Source organism: Lycorma delicatula, chromosome 13, assembly GCF_047948215.1.
Source record: "Lycorma delicatula isolate Av1 chromosome 13, ASM4794821v1, whole genome shotgun sequence".
In the NCBI taxonomy this organism is placed as follows: domain Eukaryota; kingdom Metazoa; phylum Arthropoda; class Insecta; order Hemiptera; family Fulgoridae; genus Lycorma; species Lycorma delicatula.
In genome coordinates this window covers 18221260-18245861 of record NC_134467.1, presented here as the reverse complement: position 1 = coordinate 18245861, position 24602 = coordinate 18221260, and the positions used below count along the sequence as shown (strand labels likewise).

Below are 24602 nucleotides of genomic sequence, written 5' to 3'. Positions count from 1 at the left end.
ATTTGTCTACCTACCTAACTTTTTTTGAAGCATTGTGTTCTTTCTTAGCGGTATATCTGGTAAAAAAATGAACATACACTAATTTTTTTTAACAATGAACATGAATTTGGGAAATGAGCAAGTTCTAGAAAAATTATAATAAATATTAAAAATTAAAAACAAAACTGCCAAAAAAATATTGTGCTTTAATATAGGATAATTAAAGAGCGTGCAGGTGACATTTTTATATATAGTATAATTTTTTTTTCTAGTTTTTTAAATTTATTTTAACTATATATATATATATATATATATATATATATATATATACACGAGGGTTATTTTTTTTCAAGGTTCGAACGGTCACGAAATTAAAAAATTTTTTTTTGAAACAAGTACTTACATAGTTGCCTTATTTCTCTACATAGTCACCACTCCGATTTAGACGTTTGTCGTAGCATGGTACCAACTTTCCAATACCCTCATCATAGAACTGAGCCGCCTATGTTTTCAGCCATATTTCTACACTGGTCTGCAGCTCGATGTCTGTGCCATAATGTTGTCCTCCTAGCCAGCGTTTCATGTGAGCAAAGAGGTGAAAATCAGATAGAGCAAAGCCCGGGCTGTATGGTTGGTGATCAAACACTTCCCAACAAAAAGAAGGAGCTTCTTTGTTACAGCTGCAGTGTGCGGCCTGACCACCTGCATTATGAACATCTGTACGTCCTGCACCATTGTCGCACTTGGCTGTCACTCATTGAAGTTTCACCATATACATTACTTATTTGTCTATGAATTTCAGCTGCATTACACTCCTCAGCCTGAAGAAATCAAATTACCGCACGCACTTCACCCTAGGCGGGAGATGCTATTGTTGTAGACATGTTTACGTGCTAGCTGCATGTTCAGAACTAAACGAAATGATGCAGCGTGATTGAAGGCCATACTAGAGATGCTGCGCAACACATATGCGCAAAGGTTCATCCGATTTTTGCGCGGGTTTTTATTTCGCGACCGATCGGACCGTGAAAAAAAATAACCCTCGTATATGTATAGTCAATTTTCTGGATAAATTTATTTAAACAATATATAAATTGTTTACAGATGTATGTAATAATTTAAATAGAATTAAAAAATTTGAAAAAATTATAAAGTGCAAAATTATACATACGAACAAAAAGAAAGAACATACTTACATGATCAAACACACTGCCCGTCTAAAAATCATATGATTTTTTTAAACTTACACTTGTGTATATTATATATATATATACATGCATACATATTTATATGCCCTATATAACTCCCGGTAACATAAGGATTCCATTCAGGGTCATCCATCTAAATCTGTTCAGCCATTGAATTGCTACGGTGGAACATATATATACACCCTCAATACATTACACTCCTTTTTGGGCAGTTGTGTAAAAAACAGCTGATAATGAAAATTACATAATTTAGTATGGTTTGTATGCAACTAAGAATCAATGGCAGATCTACAGCACCTGGTTAATAAATATTTGATTATTATTATAAACTGTTTTCTTTCATTGAACCTGGAGAAGATTTTAAGCTATCTTCAATGTGTATCTTTTTATACTGATTAAGCCACACTTAAAGCTCTGTCAAAAAAAAAAACCACTTGTTATCCATAAACAGACATCATCAGATTCAAAGCCAGTAAATAATTTTTAATTTATTTATTACTACAACAATAATAATAGGCTGATAACTAATAACAGTTACCGATTGACGATAATGAATTCTGTAATATGTGAAAAATGCCATGTCTGACCAAGATTTGAACTCAGAACTTCCGAATGTGCAATGTGCAAACTGCCGATCTCTGCAATGGAGATCGGCAATAATATTCCATGTGGACATAGAGGTGACAAAAGAGAAAAATAGGTTAAATGATTTAATATAATAAAAAAAGACAATTTTTGGATATAACTTCTATTTTACATTAAAATAATTCATAAAATCAGTAATTCTAAGAAATATAAACCATGATACAATATTTTTAATTATTTAGGTTATTATAGGTTTCTCCCTACTTTTTTCTCTCACATATTTTCTTGTTACTTTTTCTTTTGTTTTCAATCATTTGACAAAACAATATTTTAATTATCTACGTTTCTTCTTGCTTTTGATTTCTTCTTTCCCATTTTTTTCATGTTTTCTTTTATTACTTTTTTTCGGTTTCCTATCACTGTCTTCTGAACTATCTGAATCGCTACTTTTCCTTCCATTTGAATATTTATCAGAATGACTTTTCGTATGATTTTTACGAGATTTTTCTTTTTCGGAATGTTTATATTTTCGTTTAGTATTATTTTCTTCTTCGCTTGTAGTTTCATCTGTATCGGAACTTGATGAAGAACTGGAAGAGGTTGCTGCCCTTTTTGTAGATTTATGTTTCTTTTCTTTTTTCTTCTTATCTTTCTTTTTTTTATCTTTTTGTTTTTTTGTCATTAATCTCTTCTTCTTTTCTAATTTTTCTAGTTTTCTGCAAGAACAAAAAAAAAATGCGTATTATACAACATATTTCGTGATTATATTATTAATTTTTATACAGAGCAAATTTATCTACCTTAGCTTTACCTTAACTAAATCACCTTTTGAAAATTTGCTGCACACAAGTACAAAGAGAGTTTAGAAAAAGGAATATATTCAAAACAAGTCAACAGATGATTTAATTATAAAGCTAAGGAAGGTAGATAAATGTACTCAAAATAAAAAATTGATGACAATCTTAGCAGAAAATTATAAATTTTAATAATTTTAAATTATTAACTTCTTAATAATGAAATACATCAAAGATCAACACATTTTGTTTTTTTTTTCAGTTTTATTGTTTTAAATCAATTTACTTTACTTTTTTATTTATTATGTTACATAATACAAAAACGAACTAATAGATATTGTAGAGGCTTGTGCAACATCCTTTACTATAGTTTTTAATTTAATGTTACATAACCTTTAAACCTTTGTATAGGCTTCTGATAAGGGCCTACAAAATTACACGTGCAGTTCACCCTTTAACATGTTTATTGAACATAATTAACAAACAAATATACACAAACCATTCATCATTTTCTCTTATGATTATATACGAGGGCTATTCAGAAAGTAAGGAACGTTTTGGAATTTTAAAAAACCATGTACAAGAAAAACTTTTTATTATATACATATGAAAGAGGGACTAAAATACTACTTTTCAACATAATCACCATACAAATTCAGGTACTTATCATAGCGGTGGACAAGCTTTGAAATTCCTGTGTCATAGAATTCTGCCGCCTGTGATCTCAACCACTCAGTGACCCGAATTTGGAGACCCTCATCGTCGTCAAAACGCTGTGTTGCTAGCCATGTCTTCATTTTCGGGAACAAGTGAAAATCACTTGCAGCAAGATCTGGACTGTAGGGGGGATGAAACTTCCTAGTTGAACGAGTTCAAGAGTTCTTGCGTACAGTTTGCCGTGTGAGGTCGGGCATTGTCATGCAAAAGCAAAATTTTGGATGACAATTTTCCTTGGCGCTTGTTTTGGACAGCTCTCCTAAGGTTTTGCAATGTTTGGCAGTACCGCTCAGAGTTTATTGTTGCACCACGCTCAAGAAAATCAATAAGAAGAACACCTTGCCTGTCCCAGAACACTGTTGCCATGATCTTTCTTGCCGACAAAGTTTGCAGACATTGCCATGGTTTTTTAGGGAAACTTGTGTGCCCCCACTCCATAGACTGTAATTTTGTCTCACAAGTCACACGTTTCACCCAGGTTTCATCCCCTGTTACGATTCGATCCAGTAGAGCATCTCCATGACTGTGGAAGCTCCAAAAACGTCAAAGCTGCCCCCATTCGTTGTTCTTTATGGTGATCTGTAGGCATTTTTGGCACCCATTTTCCACAAAATTTGTGGTAGCCTAGCTTCTGTGAAACAATTTCAAACAAAAGTCTGTGAAACTTGTGGGAAACATAGAGAAAGCTCAGTTATTGTGAAACGGCGGTTTTCACGAATCTTTTCGTCAACTTTGGAGACCAGATCATCAGTCACAATGCTCGGACGTCCACTCATCTCTTTATCGTGAACGTTTGTTCGGCCATTTTTAAACTGAATGCACCACTTCCTGACAGAACTTTCACTCATTATGTTGTTCCCGTACACTTCACACAGTTCCCAATTTCTATTGGTTTTAAGTTTTTTGCCGACAAAAAACAAATCACAGGCCGCACCTCACAACTGGCGGGATTTTCGATTGCAGCACACATTTCAAATTTGTACATAAAAAAAACGGGCAGTGCGGAGATGTTCCCGTTGTCGCGGCTGGACGCTGACTGAGGTGCCGAGCACGAGCACACCAATATATACGCGATTGGCGTGTGCCTGGCGGCATCAGGTGGAAACGTTCCTTACTTTCTGAATAGGCCTCTATGTTGACTTATAATATTTCAACACTCCTTATGGTCGCTAAAAATTATTGTTGAGTTTCCCAAAAATAGCTTCCAAATAAACAATATTGAAATGAGACAAGTCAAACAATTATTATTGGTAAACAATTTCACAGTCGTCTACCCTAAATAATATGTTGTTTGTCATCTACCCTAAATAAAATATTTCCTTCAGAATATTTTTAGTACAGACCACCTCACATTCATAATTTTTACTTTCCCAGCTATAGTTATAACAGGAAATTACAAATTGGTGTTACAATTACAGAAAATTACAAATTTCTGTGCAATTAAAAATGTTTGGTTATTTTCTGAAAAGACCTCAAATATGATGATAATTAATTTTTCTAGTATATATGATGGTAACTATTAAAAAATAGGATAAATCATCCCCAGTTTCTTTACATGTAATTCTGAATTAACAGATGCAAATTAGATAAAAATTGAAATGTACAAAACCAATGGGCATACATACATAAGTTCATCTGCTTTAATTTAACATGGAAAAATTAAACATTATGATTTATGATTAATTTTAATTATTTTTGATGTTTAAATCATAATCAATTTTGTTTAATAATTCAATGCAATTAAATCTTAAACATTGCAACAATATGAAATTTTTATTAACAATTAAGTTATTTAAATTTATATACCTCAATAATTTAAGCTTCTGTTTTTTGGTCAATGATTTTAAAAATTGCTTCTCTGTCTGAGTAACCCCTTTCTCGTCATCTTCATCTGATGATGATGAAACAATTCCCTGTAATTAAAGAAGGTAAAAATATAAAAAAAAACTACTGATTAATTTATATTGTGCAGTTGAATATGTTTCAACTATTATTTTATAATATTTATGTTTAAACAAATTAAATCTACATCTAAAGTTACACAAACTGCTATTATTTTTGGTGATCAGCGAGTTATTCTAAAATACTAATCCATTCAAATTCTATGGTTCATTTCAATAAAATGGTTTAGTAAGCCATACAACACAATCTATCACTAATTAGAATATCATGATAGTATCCTATTGTGATCAGCCTTACTATCTAATGGCTTTAAAAAAATTGCTAAAATCCATGTAACAAAAAAAATTCAAGAGATTAACAAAAGGAAAATAAAAATAAAATTTTAATATACATCACACGCCCACACACAGATAATGCTGTCATTCATAGTGCATCATTATATTCAGTTGTACATAAATTAGTGGCTTTCTATAGTTAAACTATTTATCGATTGTTAAATATTCGGATGTCAGATGATAATTTTGAGAAATTATCGACCTTTGCCTTTCATCTGGAGGTCCCGGGTTTGAATCTTAGTCAGCCATACCATTTCTCATAAGCTACACAAATATTCCATTTCATTCATATTCCCATACACAAGATTCGAACTTATATGGTGAATTAATCATCAAAAAAAAAAAAATAACCCTAGTAAATAATGGTTACCAAATGAGTCAAATTGTAATAATCAAATGCTTTAGAATAAATTCTAGAAAACTGCAATTAGCAAAGTTATTCCTTAGCAAAGTAATTCACTGCAACAAAAGAAATTTCATACACTAGCATAAATATCAACAAAGGAAATTAGTAAATCTTAACAGAATTAGATTTTGATATCGCTTTCAAATCTGATAATTCTCTAGGTAAATTCATTAAGAGTAAGTTTACAAACTTGAATGTGGTTCTTGTGATAACATTTATAATGGTCAAACCGGTAGATCTTTTGATAAAAAAATATGAGGGACCACAAATTTTGTTTTTCCATCCAATAACAAGAGGGATTCTAATTATCTCTGTCATTTAATTGAAGAAAATCATGATTTTAATCGTAATTTCAAAATACTTCAAGTCGAAAATAAAGGTTCGAGCCTTGAGTCGTTGGAAATTAATATTTCCCTTTTTCTTAATTGACCAACAGTATTTACTGTTAAATTTATACATTACTGATACACAGGAACACTCTCTACTGTTACTCATTATGTTTACGTATTTACCTTGTTTGAAGCTTTTGTATTCTGTATTTAACATTCATACTGTGTACATTCATAGCTGTCATATATTATAAATTTTGTGAAAATCAAAATTTTTTTTCAGAGCTAAAAACACTTTCGTGTTATCATCGCCCAGACACGATATGTTTATTGTACAAATTAAATGTTAAAAACTGGACATATGTTAAAAATTAATTAAAAAGCAGATGCGATTAAAAAACAACAGTATACATACTTTCTGATTTGCAACTGGGACATGCAAATGCTGCTGTGCTTCTAATACACTACGTTTAATTGTCAACCCATCTTCCCTCATTTGTTGTATCAATTGTAATGGATCTGACGAATTAAGCATTTGACTTGTACTTGATTGATTATACATCGGACATTCCTTATCTGAAATTAAAAAAAAAAAAAATTAGATATTTCATTACTAATGACCATCACACAATTTCTTACAATTCAAAATAATGAAAATAAATGAAATGGCATAACAAAATATGACAACACAAGAATAATTGGTAATTCTGAGAAATTACTTGATCAACTTCAATTTTGTTCATACTTTAATTTATCGTAATAGATATGCTCCGGATCAGGAAAGCATAAAATCTAAATGTAAAAAAGCAGGTTTGTGCAAGTTCAAAATCTTCACCACTTTAGCTGTACTTTAATCTATCAGTTTTGTGAGCTATTGAGACCTGTTCAGATGCTAATCCATTTTATGAAGAGAGATTAGGAATAAATTACAAAGGTATGGCAACACTATCTCGTAGGACAATTGACCCAATTTATGATTTAACAGAAATATAGTCGCTACAGAAAGAAACTACACCACGTACTCCCAATTCGTTAGTACATGTCTCGTGATGATTATATTATTATATATCGATATATAAGCGAAATACATATCCAAAAAATTACAATTAAATTGTAAACCGTACGGTAAGTCTCACAGATATTGTTTCTTCTGCTTAAAAAACAAAAATTTCTGTAATGCAGATAAAACTGTTTTTAAAAAAACAATACTGATATCAAAGAAGGTAAGACACTACATGTCTATTATCAAAATCTGTTATTAATTTAGAATTGTCTTTAAAAAAAATACTTGTTAAATATATATAATAGACAATAAATAATAAACTATGTTTAAGCATTTCATATAATAAACAACACCCCTTCCAGACGATAATGGTAAGCAAGTTAAAACCAATATTTATTTTTGTCCCCCTCACTATTACTAGATTATAAACTTAAATATTTCCAACAGGTATTTTAAAAGAAGTTTCACTATACGAATTAATAGATTAACTCTAAAAACCCCTTAGCAGAAAACGTTTAATTAATAAGAAACTAAGTTTAGTAAAATTATCAAGGATTTACCTGTATTTATATGACCCCATTTATGGCATTTAATACATCTCACATTCCTCACTTGAATACCAAATGGTTGATCTCTTATTTCAGAATCGCCCTTACAGTAACTGAAAATGAACAAAAATTAAAGTTTTAGTAATAAAAAAAATTAATTTAAATTGTTTATAAGTTTTTCAATTAAAATTTTACTGGAATGAATAATAAATTACTTACTCTTCTCGTGGTGCGTTGAATTTCCGTTGCCATTCAAACTTATATTCAGGTTCATTATCTTCTCTCTCCCTTTCCTTTTTTGCGCCAGGTGGAGGTTCATACATAAAATTAACACTTAATTTGTCTTTACTTTCCTTACTTAACATTGCTCTGTAAAAAAAAAAAAAGATTGTAAATTATATCTGTTACAATTTATAAAATAATTAAATCATTAACTACAATATTTAACACACACACACACACACACACACACATATATATATATATATTCTAGAGTAGACAGATCTTCTATGACATATCCAATGATATGGAAATGTTTTATTTAAATTTTGCTGTGCCCTTAGATAATGGTGACGTACTGCCCAACACATCCACCTTACTATTAAAAAAAAAAGTTTAATTCAATTTGGTGGACAAAAATTTTGAAACAAAGTAGAAATTTTACAGATCTACACTTATTTCTACCTGCAAGTATCCCTCAGTTTTGAAATATGAAGCAGTTTCCATATTTTAATTATGGTATTAATTAAATTAACGTTAAAAACCCCAATATATTATAAATAACTAAATGAAAATCTAAGTTTTATTTCATATTAAATCTTGTTACTTTTCTAACATAAGTCTGAAAATTATATATAGAAACTTCAATAATTACAATTAAAAAAGTATAAAAAAGAATTGTACACTACCAGTAATATCAGGCTGTCTTTAGAGAAGAATTCTGTCACTTTACAGAGTTCTGCAGCAAAATAACTATACTGATAAATATGTTTGCACTGTACTCTATACTTACATAAGTAATTATGGTTTCTGAACAGATGGGATGTGTTCCCATCTATTTTAACAGAAATTCTTCTTTAATAAGTAATCTTTTTTTTTTACATTCCTCTATTAAAAAAATTATTTAACATAATAGTGTTGATAAAATGTATTCCTTAAATTCCAACTATCAATTTTGTTAGCAAAGATTGCTCATTCTCTATTATCCTTCCCCTAATCTGTTGAACATCATTATCCCACGATTAATATTATATTTGTTGCTCCACATATAAAATATTCTACTAACAAAATTTACAACTCAACATCATGTCATTCCTGGCTATTCTAAGTTTAAAATAGTCCCCACTAAGAGGTTGGGTAAATCATGATTATTAAGTAAAGACTTTAACTAGCATATTCATGCTTGTCTGATTAAATCATTGTACTGTGCATACTGTTATTTGGTTTGTTTGAAATCTATTTCTAAAATTACATCAGTACATTGTAGTTATCTGAGCAGTGCTACACTATTTTGTTCCATGTCACCATTGGAGTAATTATAATTTGGCATTGTTGCAGAAGTTCATGCAAATATATTTGAATCATTTGTTTTATCAAGGGATAAAATGGATTGTGTTCATTTGTTTCAACATTCTTTTACTTTACCAGAACAGAAACTGTGTAATCAGGAGCACTACATGGTGTTAAATATTTTGAATGATCGAGAACAGTGGTACTGCAAGTCGATATGCAAATAAGACCTACACATAGTTGCATTGATAAAATTTCACTATTTATTTACTCAAGGAGCTATAAAATGATTGAGGCCTTCTGCGAACACGAATTAAATATTAATAACACAGCTGTCGATCGGAGAAATTACCTATGGGACATGTATGCCAAGAAGCTTTTAAAATCAATTTGTGTAATTGGTGGCCCAGGTTTGCCAGAAGAGATCAGAGAGTCTCTATTCACAAGGAGGAAGAATAATAATATTGGCAGTACCTCAGTAGCAAAGGGTGTTCATGGTATATTAAAAATGTTTGAACGTTTAGGCCTATTTGAATTTTATTAATTCTTTTTAAATGTAAAGTAACAATCTATGAATTTTTTAAATCCCTCAACGCTAGTGTAATTTTCTGCCAGAAATATGCACAAAATAGTTGGGGAAGGAAGAATAATGTAGGACAATCCCAAGCTTTTTTGAATAGCCGTAAAAAAACTGATAAACTTGGGTAACAGATAAAACTATTCACTGCTGTGGAACATTGAAATTAAATAACAGGAAATGACAACTTATTATTATTATTATACATTTTTTTAAAATAAATTTTAACTTATAACTAACTATATTGCAGAAAAGAATAAACATTTAAAAAACTGACCTTTTTTTTCACTTTAAATACAAACTTATTTTCTGATCCATGAAAGATTTAATAGATGTAATTACAACTTAATGGCAAAATAATTCAAAATTACTAACCAAACATCATTCAGAAAAGTATAATACATAAAGCAACTTACTTGTTATTGTATAGATCCTGTTCTTTTTCATACTGAACCCGCAGTTCATCTTGTTTCTTTTTATATGAATCAGCTTTCTGTTCTGCCATCCATACCTAATAAAAAGTAATGAATTAATATTTTAATTAAATATACCTTTTCAACATATAAATCTTAATATTGTTTTACAAATATTTCATGTTCATCTAATGAGAAATTGTTGGTGACCACCTATTCAATTTTTTTTTTAATAAAATTTTAAAATTATAAAGTGAATACACTCTCACCAAGGTAATCATAATTATATACAAGATTAAAATTGTATCAATTGGCATTTTGATATTTCCATAAGTTGCTTAAAAATAACACATTTACTACAACTTTTAAAGTGTTCATAGTTAATATTTTTAAGTTATTATGAAAAGTTAGTGTGGTACATATTATGACAGTTAATTAACCTAATGTCATACAAGTACTTTTATTATATTTTATCCTTGAAATTTTGTTTGAAATCAGTATTTTACATTTACTTAGCCCAAATATATTCATTCATAAAAAGCAACACAAAGTTCCTCCCTACTTATTTGTAAAGATATTGTTATTAATATATAATCATAATTATTTACCTATTTTAAATATACAAGCATAACAATTGTTCTTATCTATTACAACGGTCAATACCATTGTAATTTACAATATTTTGTTCAGATAATTATTTGGTTAACTTTATACAATTTAAAATATACAAAATTGATTTTAAAATAAATTTTACAGTTTTAATGAAAAAAAAGAAGTTTTTAAACCTACACTAACCTACTATACATAATACATCTTACTTACTCTTTTAAGATTATCTCGTGACGCTGGATGGAAAAACTTTTTACACATATAATTATTAAATCCTTTACCCATGATGAATTTTATATATTATTTATTTATATGTTATAATATATTATGAAACGAAGTAAAACTAATTTCAAACCCACAAATGTTCACGAAGGTTATGTTCGAATTAATAGAAGTTTTTAAATCTTAATATAAAAAAAATTTATTCTAACGAGTTGGGCCTTACACAAAAATTATATCAAAACCATGAATTAATTCAATCGTTTAATGCATAATACAATTCGTATGTAATTACTTTAATTAAATTAGCGATATTTAAACATTGCCCAATATCCTAAACTGTTACACAATCGATAAAAAAACTAGTAATCGACTAATACTGTAGAGGTATTCAACAAATATAATCTGTCAAAACCCGTTTGACAACTATCGATTATCAGTAGGAAGAAGCCGCGCGAACTTTAAATTAAAAATTTAGTTTTAAATTTCTAAGTTAATATTGAGATGAATTATTTTATTTTATTTTTTTTTGGGGGGGGATTTGGGGCGAATAACGCCTGAGCGTTATCATCGCCCGGAATTTTTATTAATAAAAGGGTAAAATAACTCCAAAAAAATAAAACTTAAAGATGTAAAATTAATATTAATCATATAATAAAAATTTATTAAAACAAAAGTAAAAAAAGTGAAATAAAAATCAAAACTAATATCGGAGACGAAGCATTTAAAATATAAAAGTTAAAATAATAGAATAAAGAAACTATATAAAACTCGTTGACTGCAAAACTTACCCTGGAGCAGACATTGATAGCGACCATAATTTGGTAATAATGAAATGTAGATTGGGGTTTAAAAACCTGAAGAAAAGGTGTCAGATGAATCGATGGAATTTAGAGAAGCTTGAGGAAGAGAATTTAAAGAAGATTTTTGAGGAGGACATCGCAAGAGGTCTGAGTAAAAAAGATAACGTAGAAAATGTAGAAGAAGAATGGGAGAATGTTAAAAAGGAAATTCTTAAATCAGCAGAAGCAAGCTTAGGCGGAATAAAGAGAACTGGTAGAAAACCTTGGGTATCAGACGATATATTGCAGCTGATGGATGAAAGTAGAAAATATAAGAATGCTAGTGATGAAGAAAGTAAAAGGAACTATCGGTAATTAAGAAATGCTATAAACAGGAAGTGCAAACTGGCGAAAGAAGAGTGAATTAAAGAAAAGTGTTCAGAAGTGGAAAGAAAAATGAACATTAGTAAAATAGACGGAGCATACAGGAAAGTTAAGGAAAATTTTGGGGTACATAAATTTTTTAATCTAATAACGTGTTAAACAAAGATGGTACACCAATATATAATACGAAAGGTAAAGTCGATATATTGAAGAGTTATACGGAGGAAATGAATTAGAAAATGGTGTTATAGAGGAAGAAGAGGAAGTTGAGGAGGATGAAATGGGAGAAACAATACTGAGATCTGAATTTAAGAGAGCATTAAAAGATTTAAATGGCAGAAAGGCTCCTGGAATAGACGGAATACCTGTAGAATTACTGAGCAGTGCAGGTGAGGAAGCGATTGATAGATTATACAAACTGGTGTGTAATATTTATGAAAAAGGGGAATTTCCGTCAGACTTCAAAAAAAGTGTTATAGTCATGATACCAAAGAAAGCAGGGGCAGATAAATGTGAAGAATACAGAACAATTAGTTTAACTAGTCACGCATCCAAAATCTTAACTAGAATTCTATACAGAAGAATTGAGAGAAGAGAGGAGGAAGTGTTAGGAGAAGACCAATTTGGTTTCAGGAAAAGTATAGGGACAAGGGAAGCAATTTTAGGCCTCAGATTAATAGTATAATGAAGAATAAAGAAAAACAAACCGACATACTTGGCATTTATAGACCTAGAAAAGGCATTCGATAACGTATACTGGAATAAAAGGTTCAGCATTTTAAAAAAATTAGGGTTCAAATACAGAGATAGAAGAACAATTGCTAACATGTACAGGAACCAAACAGCAACAGTAATAATTGAAGACCATAAGAAAGAAGCCGTAATAAAAAAGGGAGTCTGACAAGGATGTTCCTTATCTCCGTTACTTTTTAATCTTTACATGGACCTAGCAATTATGGTGAAAAGATGAAGATGCTACGATTTGCTGATGATATAGTAATTCTAGCCGAGAGTAAAAAGGATTTACAAGAAACAATGAACGGCATAGATGAAGTCCTACGCAAGAACTATCGCATGAAAATAAACAAGAACAAAACAAAAGTAATGAAATGTAGTAGAAATAACAAAGATGGACCACTGAATGTGAAAATAGGAGGAGAAAAGATTATGGAGGTAGAAGAATTTTGTTATTTGGGAAGTAGAATTACTAAAGATGGACGAAGCAGGAGCTATATAAAATGCCAAATAGCACAAGCTAAACGAGCCTTCAGTAAGAAATATAATTTGTTTACATCAAAAATTAATTTAAATGTCAGGAAAAGATTTTTGAAAGTGTATCTTTGGAGTGTCGCTTTATATGGAAGTGAAACTTGGACGATCGGAGTATCTGAGAAGAAAAGATTAGAAGCTTTTGAAATCCGGTGCTATAGGAGAATGTTAAAAATCAGATGGGTGGATAAAGTGACAAATGAAGAGGTATTGCGGCAAAGAGATGTAGAAAGAAACATTTGGAAAAATATAGTTAAAAGAAGAGACAGACTTATAGGCCACATACTAAGGCATCCTGGAATAGTCGCTTTAATATTGGAAGGACAGGTAGAAGGGAAAAATTGTGTAGGCAGGCTACGTTTGGAATATGTAAAACAAATTGTTAGGGATGTAGGATGTAGAGGGTATACTGAAATGAAACGACTAGCACTAGATAGGGAATCTTGGAGAGCTGCATCAAACCAGTCAAATGACGAAGACAAAAACAAAAATATAAAATTTACCCAATTCCGATAGTTTGTGCAAAAAGCTTCGTTCTCGGATAATAAAATTAAAGACATAGAACCAATAAAATCAAAATTGGAAGTAAAGGTTAAAAATTATCAACAACTCTTCTAACATAAAAATATATATGATAATATTAAATTTTTTGCAGCAACCTGGTACTATGAAAAAACAGAAACATCCGGTCCAAAATTTGTTATTATTGTACAAGATATCACGGTTGTTTCTAGATAGATTAAACTTACTACGCAACGCCGCATAACATATGCAGTCCACGAGAATGTAGTGCACAGTCATGCAGCAGTTGCATCGCGTGCATAGGGATGCGATTCCTCCTGACATTAGGTACTCGTGTGTGATCCTCATATGTCCTATCCGTAACCGGCAGAGGACCACTTCCTCAAGACGAGTTTTTCTGCAAGAGGAACCCCATGGCAACACTGAATCTTTAATTCGTTGGAGTTTATTATCGACGGTAGTCGCCCAGTCACTTTGCCACCTTGCTTTCAGTGATTGTTTTACACGATTAATAAAATCAAAGGTACTAACTCGGGTGGTGAAAAGAGGTTGAATACACACTTCTTTGGCAGCATAATCGGCTTGTTCGTTACCTGGATCCCGACATGGCTAGGGACCCAGCATAAACTTCCTTTTGTGTTGCGATTACCTAACTCAGCGATTGCATCGTAAATTTCAATGACGACTGGATGTTTCGAATAAAACTTTTCTAACGCTTGGAGAGCACTACACGAGTCACTGCAAATAATGTAAATGAGAATGACCTTGCTCTACAGCCTTACCCCCTTGACCTTTTAGGTTGAAAATTTAATGGCATCAATGCCCTATAAGTAGAAGTAATTTGACCAAGTTTGGTCATAATCGGTCCAGTAGTTCTGGAGATATAAGGTGATTTAGATTGCGACACTGAACATACATACAAACATTGAAAAATTTCCATCTGGTTTTTGGGTTCCTTGGATGTCAAAACGTAAAGATATGGTGAAAACTGTATATGCCCAAGTAATTTGATATATTAAATATTTTAATAGTACGAAACACAGTTTAATTATTATCCCTCAAAAATCGTCAGGTTTATATGCCGGACCATGTATAACTTAAAATTTATCTGCTTCTGCTGATTTTTCCTTCAAAAACACTATCAAAATGCTGTTCAGATTGAGATTTTAATGCACGAGCAATGCACCACCCGTTTACTTGCAGTTTCTCGTGATATGACGCTCAACCCACCGGGTTGGTCTAGTGGTTAACGCGTCTTCCCAAATCAGCTGATTTGGAAGTCGAGAGTTCCATCGTTCAAGTCCTAGTAAGTCAGTTATTTTTACACGGATTTGAATACTAGATCGTGGATACCGGTGTTCTTTTGGTGGTTGGGTTTCAGTTAACCACACATCTCAGGAATGGTCGACTGAGAATGTACAAGACTACACTCATACATATCATCCTCTGAAGTATTATCTGAACGGTAGTTACCGGAGGCTAAACAGGAAAAAGAAAGAGATATGACGCTCAACTTGGGAAACGGCAGAATTTCTTTCTAGGTCATAATTCTCAGATTTTAGAAACAATAATACGAAGGGTTGAAAGTTTCAAAAAATAAAGACAAAATAATACAGAATAAGCATCGTTTCATAATCATTATAACCTATTTTTACTTCCTTATCATCAGTATATAATTTTATTCTGTTTTTCGTAGCAAAAGTTTGTATTGTAATTAATTTTTAAATTAAAATAATATTGTATAGAATAATTAATATATTTCTTTTAAATGGACTTGTTAGTCATTTAGTTTTAGTAATATTAAATTGTGTAAAATGATTCGTCATTTATAGATATAAATTTTTTTTGAATAAATAAAATTTATTTTAAATGTTATTTTTATTGCTTATTTATAGTTATTTTACTAATTTAATAAATAAATCAAATGGTAATTTTTCAATGAATTTGTTTTTGTAATGTTGGTAATGAAAATAAGAATTGGGTAATATTTGTTGTTTCTCTTGTCATGTTAGTAAGGCTTATTTCTACGGCTAGGAATTGATAAAAGTAAAGAAAATAAGATTAGAAGAATATTATGATATAATTTGCGAGTACCTATATTTTGGTTTCAATCTTGTGCTATTTATTAATTGTGTAGTATAATGGATAACAGTAATAAAACAAGCACGGAAGATGATTCTGTACAAAAAAATGGAAATCCAACAATTAGAGACTCTCTTGTAAGTTGATCTAATATATTTGTTTATTTATATATATATATGTTTAAAATTAATGTTATCTGTATATTATTTGCGTAGATATGGATACTACTAATGTTAGGAAAGTTGTTGATTCAAGTTGTTCAATTACAAAACTTAAAAGTTTTAAAAAAATACCAGTTTATATAGTTGAAGATCATAATGAAGTAATACCATTTATTTATCGCTGTATCGGTTCAAAACATCTTATGTTAGAAAACAATATTTTAGTACATTTAGATTCTCATCCTGATATGCTTATACCGAAAAATATGTCTGCAGATATTGTTTGGGATAAGTATGAACTTTTTAACAACTTAAGTATTGAAAATTGGATTTTACCCGCTGCTTATGCTGGCCATTTTAATACAATAATATGGTGTAAACCGTACTGGGCAAAACAGTTTAACGATGGTTTGTATAGTTTTATTATTGGTAAACATAAAAGTAGTAAAACTATAAGAGTAACCTGTGCGGAATCATATTTTTTAAGTGACTGTTTATATGCTGCTGATATTGATTTAGAAAATTGTAAATCATTAAATTTTTATGTTTGTACGATTGGTAATAATTTTTCTACTTCAACATTAAAAGATGATTTAAACAATATTGAGGAAGTCGTTAATTCTACGATTAATTTCAACTCTTCGTATATTTTAGATATAGATTTAGATTTTTTTAGTACAAGAAATCCGTTTAAATCATTATATAAAAATGCTGATCTGTATGAAGAATTAAAAAGTATTTATAAATACAAAGGCCCTGTTAATAAAGTGAATGTTGATGAAATTAAAATTGCTGTTGATTTTCGTGAAGGGCAAACTAATTTATTGAAGAAGTTATGGTTACATCTCTCAACACATGATAATCTTTATGATTTTCAACAGAATTCAAACGAAGGAAACAACTTTGACATTGATTTTAATCGTGTTAAAGAATTAGCAACAAAGGTTAAAACATTTTATAATGATATTGACTGGGAAATGATACATGATGCTGGTATGACTTGTGATGATACCGAATTACCAGATCACGTGTCAACAAAAGAAGAGATTAGTTATCTAATTGAATATTCTTTTAATAGTCTATTAAAAGTTCTTCCGAAAAATCCCAATATAATAACAATATCAAGGTCTAGTGAAGATGATTATTGTCCACCAGAAGATGTCGATTGGATACAAAATAATGTTTTAGAAAAGTTGCGTAAATTTTTTGTTTCTACTGATATTATTCAACATTATTTGGAAGATAGTGATTAAACATTTTTTTTTTTGCAATATATGTTAAAATTTGTTTTTTTTAAATTGTAAAACAATTTTCTGAAATAAAAAAAAACATTTTACAGTTCAAACATAATTATGTTTTTAAATGTTTCATTTATCCTTTATTCACATAAAATAATGTTAGGTTAAATTTCTTCATAATGCTATGAAAAAAACGTAGTGTTGATGGACATTTCACAGATCTTCAGTCAGAGTGGTTGATGACCACAAAGAAGTTCCAGTCTTATCCCTATAAATGCTTCTTTAACAAGCCTGTTGGTCGTAATGGTTGCTATCTTAATTTCTAGCGGATCATTCCAAATCAGTTCACCCAATATAGAATTAAATTATTGACCATTTTTGATTTTTGTAATTTTTTTTTTATATTCTCATATTTCAAGATTTCAAAATCAATTTTTTTTAAAGTTTTTATGTACTGGGTTTAATTTTACAATGCTCTTTCCATATGCCAGTTTTTAAAAAAAATTTGGAATTTGCGATAATTCCAGTATCTCAGAAACTATTCTACACAAAAATTATGAGATCTTGTATACATCATTTTGCTACCTTGTCTATTTATGCCATATAATCTTCTCTGAATCAGAGTTTTTAGAATATGTAGAAATTTTAATTTTTGCACAAATAGGTCTTTGTGAAGTTCTAATTTGCCACACCCTTCTTAATATATTTCTAAGAATCTATTTTTGAATTATGAAGTCTGTAATGCCTTCTTCCTTTATTTTTTTAGAAAAGATTAAAGGAACAGAATTTTTCAAAATATAATTCTTGATGCTTTATATCTTAGTGGGGAAGATAATAGAAATTTATAAATTGTTTCGCTTGAGGCCCATATTAGTGTAATAACCAGTAAAAATTAACAAAAATTGACATTTCAACTGATAAGCAAGATTATTCTAGTTTCAATATGCTTGAACAATTGTAGAACCAGAAAATATAATTTCTCATTTTAAGAACCAGATGATTTTGTGCTTAAGAAATAAAATTCTTTAGAATTATGTTTTTGTTAAGTCATAAAATTAATTTAATAAAAGTTCCTATAATGTTAAAAAAATAAATTTAAGGACTTCTTAGAGAGAAGAAATGGCTGCTAAAGAGAAAACTTTCAGTTGTGCCCACTATCATATCTAGTCTATTTTGCCATATTGATATCCTATAATTGTGAACGTTTACATTGCTCTTTTTTTAGTAACGTGTAATTTTTTTCTTGGTTCTACACAGGAATTTCAGGCAGTGAAAGCCAATGCAGCTGTAAGGAAGCTTGCAAACAGCCATTCTTCATCAAGCATGTTATCAATTTTGAATATGTTTGTGCTTTTTAAAATTATGCTAATGGTCAGTCAGCATAAAAAGTGGTTGAATGTTTCAGGCAGTCAGCTATGTCACATTAAAACTAGTGTGTTGTCGAAACAGCTGTTCAAGACAGTCACCATGAAGAAGTGATCTTTTGTCATTTTCATTTATGACATGCATAATTAAAATGTGTATTTCTTGAATCCTGGTGATAAATTCAGTTATGCACCCCTTGTCTAAGTCACATTCTCCTTGATGCAAGTTATGAGGGTATAACCTGACCATAGTATCACATTTGATAATAAATCATTCCCAAATGACAAAAGCATATAATGCTGTATTTAATGAAGGGTGGTTTTGTGAGCCTTTTTAGAACTGTAAAAACAATTTGGAAAGGGAGATTTTCTCAATTATATTTTGGGCTGTATTTGATTCGATGTTCTGATTGGATTGTTTGAACAAAGTAATTTTTATTTTTTTTAAATAATTTTTGTAATCGCATCCCTATAATTTTAGATGTGTAGAGCTAACAGAAGTATTATTACATTTTTAGTTTAATGGTAAAAATCACAGAAAGATTTTATTTTAAAAATCTATAATTCACTTTTTTAAGTCATGAATTTCTAAGAAAAAACATTGAAATCGATGGAAAATTAAGCATACTGAAAATAAAATGTTTCTCTTTATTTTTGCATGAATTATCAATCACTTGGTATAGTTTCATTATGTAATTCAGCTGTCAGAATGTTAATTAATGAACTATTCAAAAGCTATTCTGAATTAATTTTGTATAATAATATACTGTTTCAGCATGTTCACTAAGGCATCAGTTTTGTAATTACATTATCTTAGATGGTACAGGATTTTTTTTAAGGTGTAGACATATGTTTTTATGATTTATTTTTAATTTCCCAGCATACCGAATGACTACGTTTTACTATATAGGAAAAGTATGTTAATCGGGTCAAATTTTACGTGTATTTTGCCGACCTTTGTGTTTCTTCACTCTTTAAGTGAAGAAACATAACGAATACACATAATTTTAGCATTGAAAAGTTTCCAGAAGGATAAATGTATGTAAGTATATGTTTGTCTGCTTCATTCATATCTCTAGATTGGATTTACTGATCTGAATGAAATTTGACGTGCTGTAATGGGGCAAATTTCATTTTGGTCACAATTGATTGAGTGGGTACGGGGATATGAACATCGTAGATCCTGTTCGCAAAATTTTATTTAATAATGAGTCAAATTTTTTTCACATAATTTAATAGGGTATAGGTTTTTTTTACATTTTATGACATTTCATCTCCCAGGGACCCCAAAAAACAAAGTGGTTATGTTCATATGTATTATTGGTATTGACTAGAAGAAGTAACTTTTGACTGGATAAATGATTTGAGGAGTCAGTTTTTCTTCTGTTAATCATTTAATTACATTACATTAGTATGTCACTTGTTTTATATATTTGGCCTATTTCATTCAAGGGTCATTATATATTATCTGTAATATCTTCACTATTATATAAAGAGTTAGAGGGTTTTTATTTGTTTGTTTGGGATAAACAAAAAAACTACTTGCTCAATCGCAACCAAAATTCCCATGTTTCTTGGCATAACTGAGAAGGTTTTTAGATATCTTGAAAAATCTCTAAAATATATGAGTGATTTTTTAGTCCTGTTACCCAATTTTAAATGCAATTTAAGAAAGGGAAATTTAGGTAGAATAAAAAAATGTATTTGTTACTTGCAAGAGAGATTTAATAAAAAGCTATTACTTACATAATTGTTAAAAAAATATGCTCAAAATGCCCACCCCTTGTGGTTATACACGCACACTCTTTTCAGCATATTAGCAGAAACCTTTTTAAGAGTTGCATTTGAAATATTCGTGATTAAGTCTGTAATATTAAGTTCATCAATAGTGTAAGGATTTTTTTGAAGGCCTTGAACTTAATATAGCCCCACAAATAGTAGTCAGGAGGTGTGAGGTCTGGGGACCTTGGAGGCCATAAGCCCTTGCTTATTATTCGATCATCAAAGAACTCTTGCAGAAAATCTACAGTTTCTTGAGACATCTGGCATACAGCGCCATCTTGCTGAAACCAGCAATACTGTTCTTGAGGTTCCAGGAGGGACACAAATTGGCACACAATATTCCTGTATACTTTACCATTTACTACTGTCTGTTCAAAGATTTTGGGTCTGACTTATACGATGACAAGATATCGCACACCACACACCAATTCTTTTAGGATGCAAAGATTTGTCTTGTAAAGTGCTAGGATTTTCAACCTTCCAAATTCGACAGTTTTAACTGTTCACATAACCATTGAGATGGATCCAAGCTTCATCATTAAAGAACACGGTTTAAAAATTCAATTCTGTTATCATTTACGACTGATCTAAACCAATGGCAATATTGCAATCGCTTGTTTAAATCTGGAGGCTGAAGCTTTTGTATTAATCGCACGCGATACAGATAAAATTTCAATTTTTTAGCAGTTTTCTGAACACTCAAATATGACAAACTGACTTGCGTGGAAAGTTTTCTTTAACTTTTCCATGGAGAATTGAGCAGTCTTGTTTACATTCTCTAAAACGTCATCTGTCCAGCTAGTCGGTCGACCGCTATGTTTTCTGTCGCAAACTCTACCTGTCTCTTGAAAATCTGTTTGCTAGCCTAGAAATTGACATTTTTTCTGGCGAAGGAACACCAACAAATTTAATTTGAAATGATTCTTTTACACTGGCGTACGATTTCGTAGCAAAATACTGTTCAAGAATGAAAACTCGTTCTATGGTAAGACATTCTGTTCGTAACACGACCGGAAACGGCACAAAAGTTTACACCGCTCAAGGAGAATCAACTCACACTGCCGTATCTATACCAGTTGAGTAGTGCTACCAAATTCGTGTCTGAAAATAAAATTTCCCTTTCTTAGAAAAAAATTACCAGACATTAACAATTGGGTAACAGGACTAAAAAATCATCCTGTACTAGTGGAAATTTGCCAGTTGATGCACAAACTCTTAATGAATTGAATTAATGAACTGTGAACGAGTGTCACTGTGTGATCTGGGTTTGAACTGAATGATTGGAATCAATCGAATGAATAATATTATAAAAACAATAGAATTAAATTTACGTTAAATAAATTTAAAATATTTTTGTTTATCATAATTGGACTTCCTGTGGGGACTACATGTGAGGTTATAGTGGAGAGGTATGCAAGCAGATCGCAGGAGGCTAGGCTAATCATCATCATCAACTAGTAACAAATGTGGTGCTCCTGGAACACTGTTTTGGGAGGTGCAATTATATCTCTACAAACAATTGTCTGATTTTCAAAATTCAACTTTTACATGGATCAGCTACACTCGATCTAACGGATGACTGTTATTCAGAAATGTGTGTGTGTATGTATATATATATATATATATATATATATATATAAAATTTTTGTATTTGTTATCGCATCAGGCAAGAACCAATCGACCAATTACTTTAAAATTTTCAGGATACATTCGTGTTACCCAGGGAAGGTTTTAACCCATCAACCAAGGCCCTAGCTCCCTTGAAGGTTAAGATATTAAAAATATTCATTATTTCTTCGCTCCCTAGGAAGGTGAAGTTGTAAATTAAAGATATTCATTAAGGAAAAAATAAATTAATTCTTTTACTTTATTATATTTCTGCCACCATAGCAAATAAGTTGAATTTTTCATCGTCAAACTTGTGTGCACTTCAGTTATCATAGTTACTATTATTCATTTATAATTTAGTTTCTTTTTTAGGTTTCTATAAAGCCTGAATACTATAATTATTATTTATCAGTATTCTGTCAGCCATGAAAATGGTTACAGAATGGTTAAGAAGTTGTGTATGTACATATATATTTCTGAATAACCATGATCTATTAGATAGAAAGTCTACCTGATCAGTACAGTAAGGGGGTCCAGAGGGTGGAACCCTCTTGGTAGATGGGAATGGCAACCAAAGCAAGTTCTGTGGGTGTCCATGGTGCCGGTCACCCTGGAAAGTTGGCCATGGGGTAGGCCCAGAGTTGGCTCCGAGATTCACCTGGGCCCTGAGGGTCCAGGTTCTGGCTAGATGAGCCAGCTCATATGTATATATACCCTTACAATACATGATTTAGTCAGAAAGGATTGTATTAGTATCAGTACATAATGAAATATATAGATCACATTGAAATTTGTTTGGTAAGGCATTGAACAGATAAAAAAACTGTTGTAGCATTTGTCTGGATGGATCAAGGGAAATCAAAGCAAGCATGAAATTTGATCAAGGATGGATCAGAGCAGCATCTCAAGTTACAAAATTATAAAATAAAAAATAAATGTAAATTTATATTTAATTATTTAAAATATTAACCCAAGAAATAATGTGTAAGGCAAATACAGGAAGATATTAACTGTAAAAAAAAATAAATGCAAAATAAATTACAATTCAGGTGTTAATGAAAATGATTTAAGCACATATTTATATATATATGTTAGAACAGGATGTAGAAAATTCATTTTTTTTTTTATCTGTAAAGATTTATTGATAGGTTAATATTGTTTCTACAAAAGATATATTTAAGCACTAATGTTATGCGTTTAAAAACCAGTAAAGAAAATTTTAGTGAAAAAATTGTTTTATCATTTAGTTCATCACCACCATGATTTTTTGAATTTTAATTTTTTTGAAGCAGGGGCAGATAAATGTGAAGAATACAGAACAATTAGTTTAACTAGTCATGCATCAAAAATCTTAACTAGAATTCTATACAGAAGAATTGAGAGAAGAGTGGAGGAAGTGTTAGGAGAAGACCAATTTGGTTTCAGGAAAAGTATAGGGACAAGGGAAGCAATTTTAGGCCTCAGATTAATAGTATAATGAAGAATAAAGAAAAACAAACCAACATACTTGGTGTTTATAGACCTAGAAAAGGCATTCGATAACGTATACTGGAATAAAATGTTCAGCATTTTAAAAAAATTAGGGTTCAAATACATGTACAGGAACCAAACAGCAACAGTAATAATTGAAGAACATAAGAAAGAAGCCGTAATAAAAAAGGGAGTCTGACAAGGATGTTCCTTATCCCCGAATTTTAAATGAATATTGATACACACTTAATAAATAGTGAGCATTTAGTAAAGTGCAAGATTTTTAAAGTTTGTATGCCCTTTATTCGTAGAAAATTTTACTCAAAATCAAATTCTTTACAAGTTTTTTTTTTTAAACTTTGTGTTTAAAATATGTGTTGTATTGATCCGCAATATTTTATCTTTTATTCCAGCTTTCTTAAAAACTACTAAAAATACAGTTCCGGGACTTTTTTCCTGGTCAGATTTATTTAAAACGACTTTATGTACCTCTTAGTTTTGGTCCCAAGAATTACAGTCAGGTGTAATTTTACAGAAGTGTTGCTGAACCTATGTTTATACAAACTTCTTTATTTTTCATAAATAAAACGTGTCCTGAAAGTTTGTTACATTCTTCATGAATTATTTTGTATAAACACAGATCCAAGGATATTGTGATTTTTTTTTTATATATAAAAATCCTGTAAAATCTGTATAGATTATTTTTAGGATTAATGAAAAATGGTCACTGTAGAAATATACAATATACATAATTAGAGTGAAGCTTTCCCATTCCTATGCTGATTCCTGTAACAAACAATTATTTAT

At 30.4% G+C, this 24602-nt stretch overlaps 3 protein-coding genes across 3 annotated transcripts in view; 2 read left to right on the top strand and 1 right to left on the bottom strand.

Annotated features, from left to right (window-relative positions):
* Positions 1 to 1884: 1884 nt before the first annotated feature.
* Positions 1885 to 11488, bottom strand: LOC142334096 (corepressor interacting with RBPJ 1). Its single transcript, XM_075381789.1, has 7 exons — positions 11128 to 11488; positions 10309 to 10403; positions 8026 to 8175; positions 7819 to 7919; positions 6671 to 6831; positions 5090 to 5196; positions 1885 to 2488 (listed from the first exon to the last, which is right to left on the bottom strand). Exons 1-7 carry the CDS (start codon positions 11197 to 11199, stop codon positions 2107 to 2109), a joined length of 1068 nt encoding a protein of 355 aa, XP_075237904.1. The 5' UTR covers positions 11200 to 11488; the 3' UTR covers positions 1885 to 2106.
* A 4565-nt stretch (positions 11489 to 16053) lies between these two features.
* Positions 16054 to 24602, top strand: part of Pex14 (peroxisomal biogenesis factor 14) — a 51065-nt gene continuing 42516 nt past the window's right edge. Inside the window, exon 1 of the mRNA XM_075381790.1 lies at positions 16054 to 16309. Coding sequence (XP_075237905.1) covers positions 16232 to 16309 — 78 coding nt within the window. The 5' untranslated portion in view covers positions 16054 to 16231. The remainder of the gene's footprint in view (positions 16310 to 24602) is intronic.
* MESR6 (misexpression suppressor of ras 6) lies at positions 16316 to 17677 on the top strand. The gene has a single exon (XM_075381788.1). It carries the CDS (start codon positions 16390 to 16392, stop codon positions 17584 to 17586), a length of 1197 nt encoding a protein of 398 aa, XP_075237903.1. The 5' UTR covers positions 16316 to 16389; the 3' UTR covers positions 17587 to 17677.

Excerpts from the sequence above, each read along its gene's own strand:
- LOC142334096 (XM_075381789.1), bottom strand. The coding sequence starts at position 11,199 with ATGGGTAAAGGATTTAATAATTATATGTGTAAAAAGTTTTTCCATCCA. Across the intron at positions 8,176-10,308 it reads CAGGATCTATACAATAACAA|AGCAATGTTAAGTAAGGAAA; the intron begins GTAAGTTGCTTT and ends TTTTTTTTACAG. Across the intron at positions 5,197-6,670 it reads TCCCAGTTGCAAATCAGAAA|GGAATTGTTTCATCATCATC; the intron begins GTATGTATACTG and ends CTTTAATTACAG.
- MESR6 (XM_075381788.1), top strand. The coding sequence starts at position 16,390 with ATGGATACTACTAATGTTAGGAAAGTTGTTGATTCAAGTTGTTCAATT.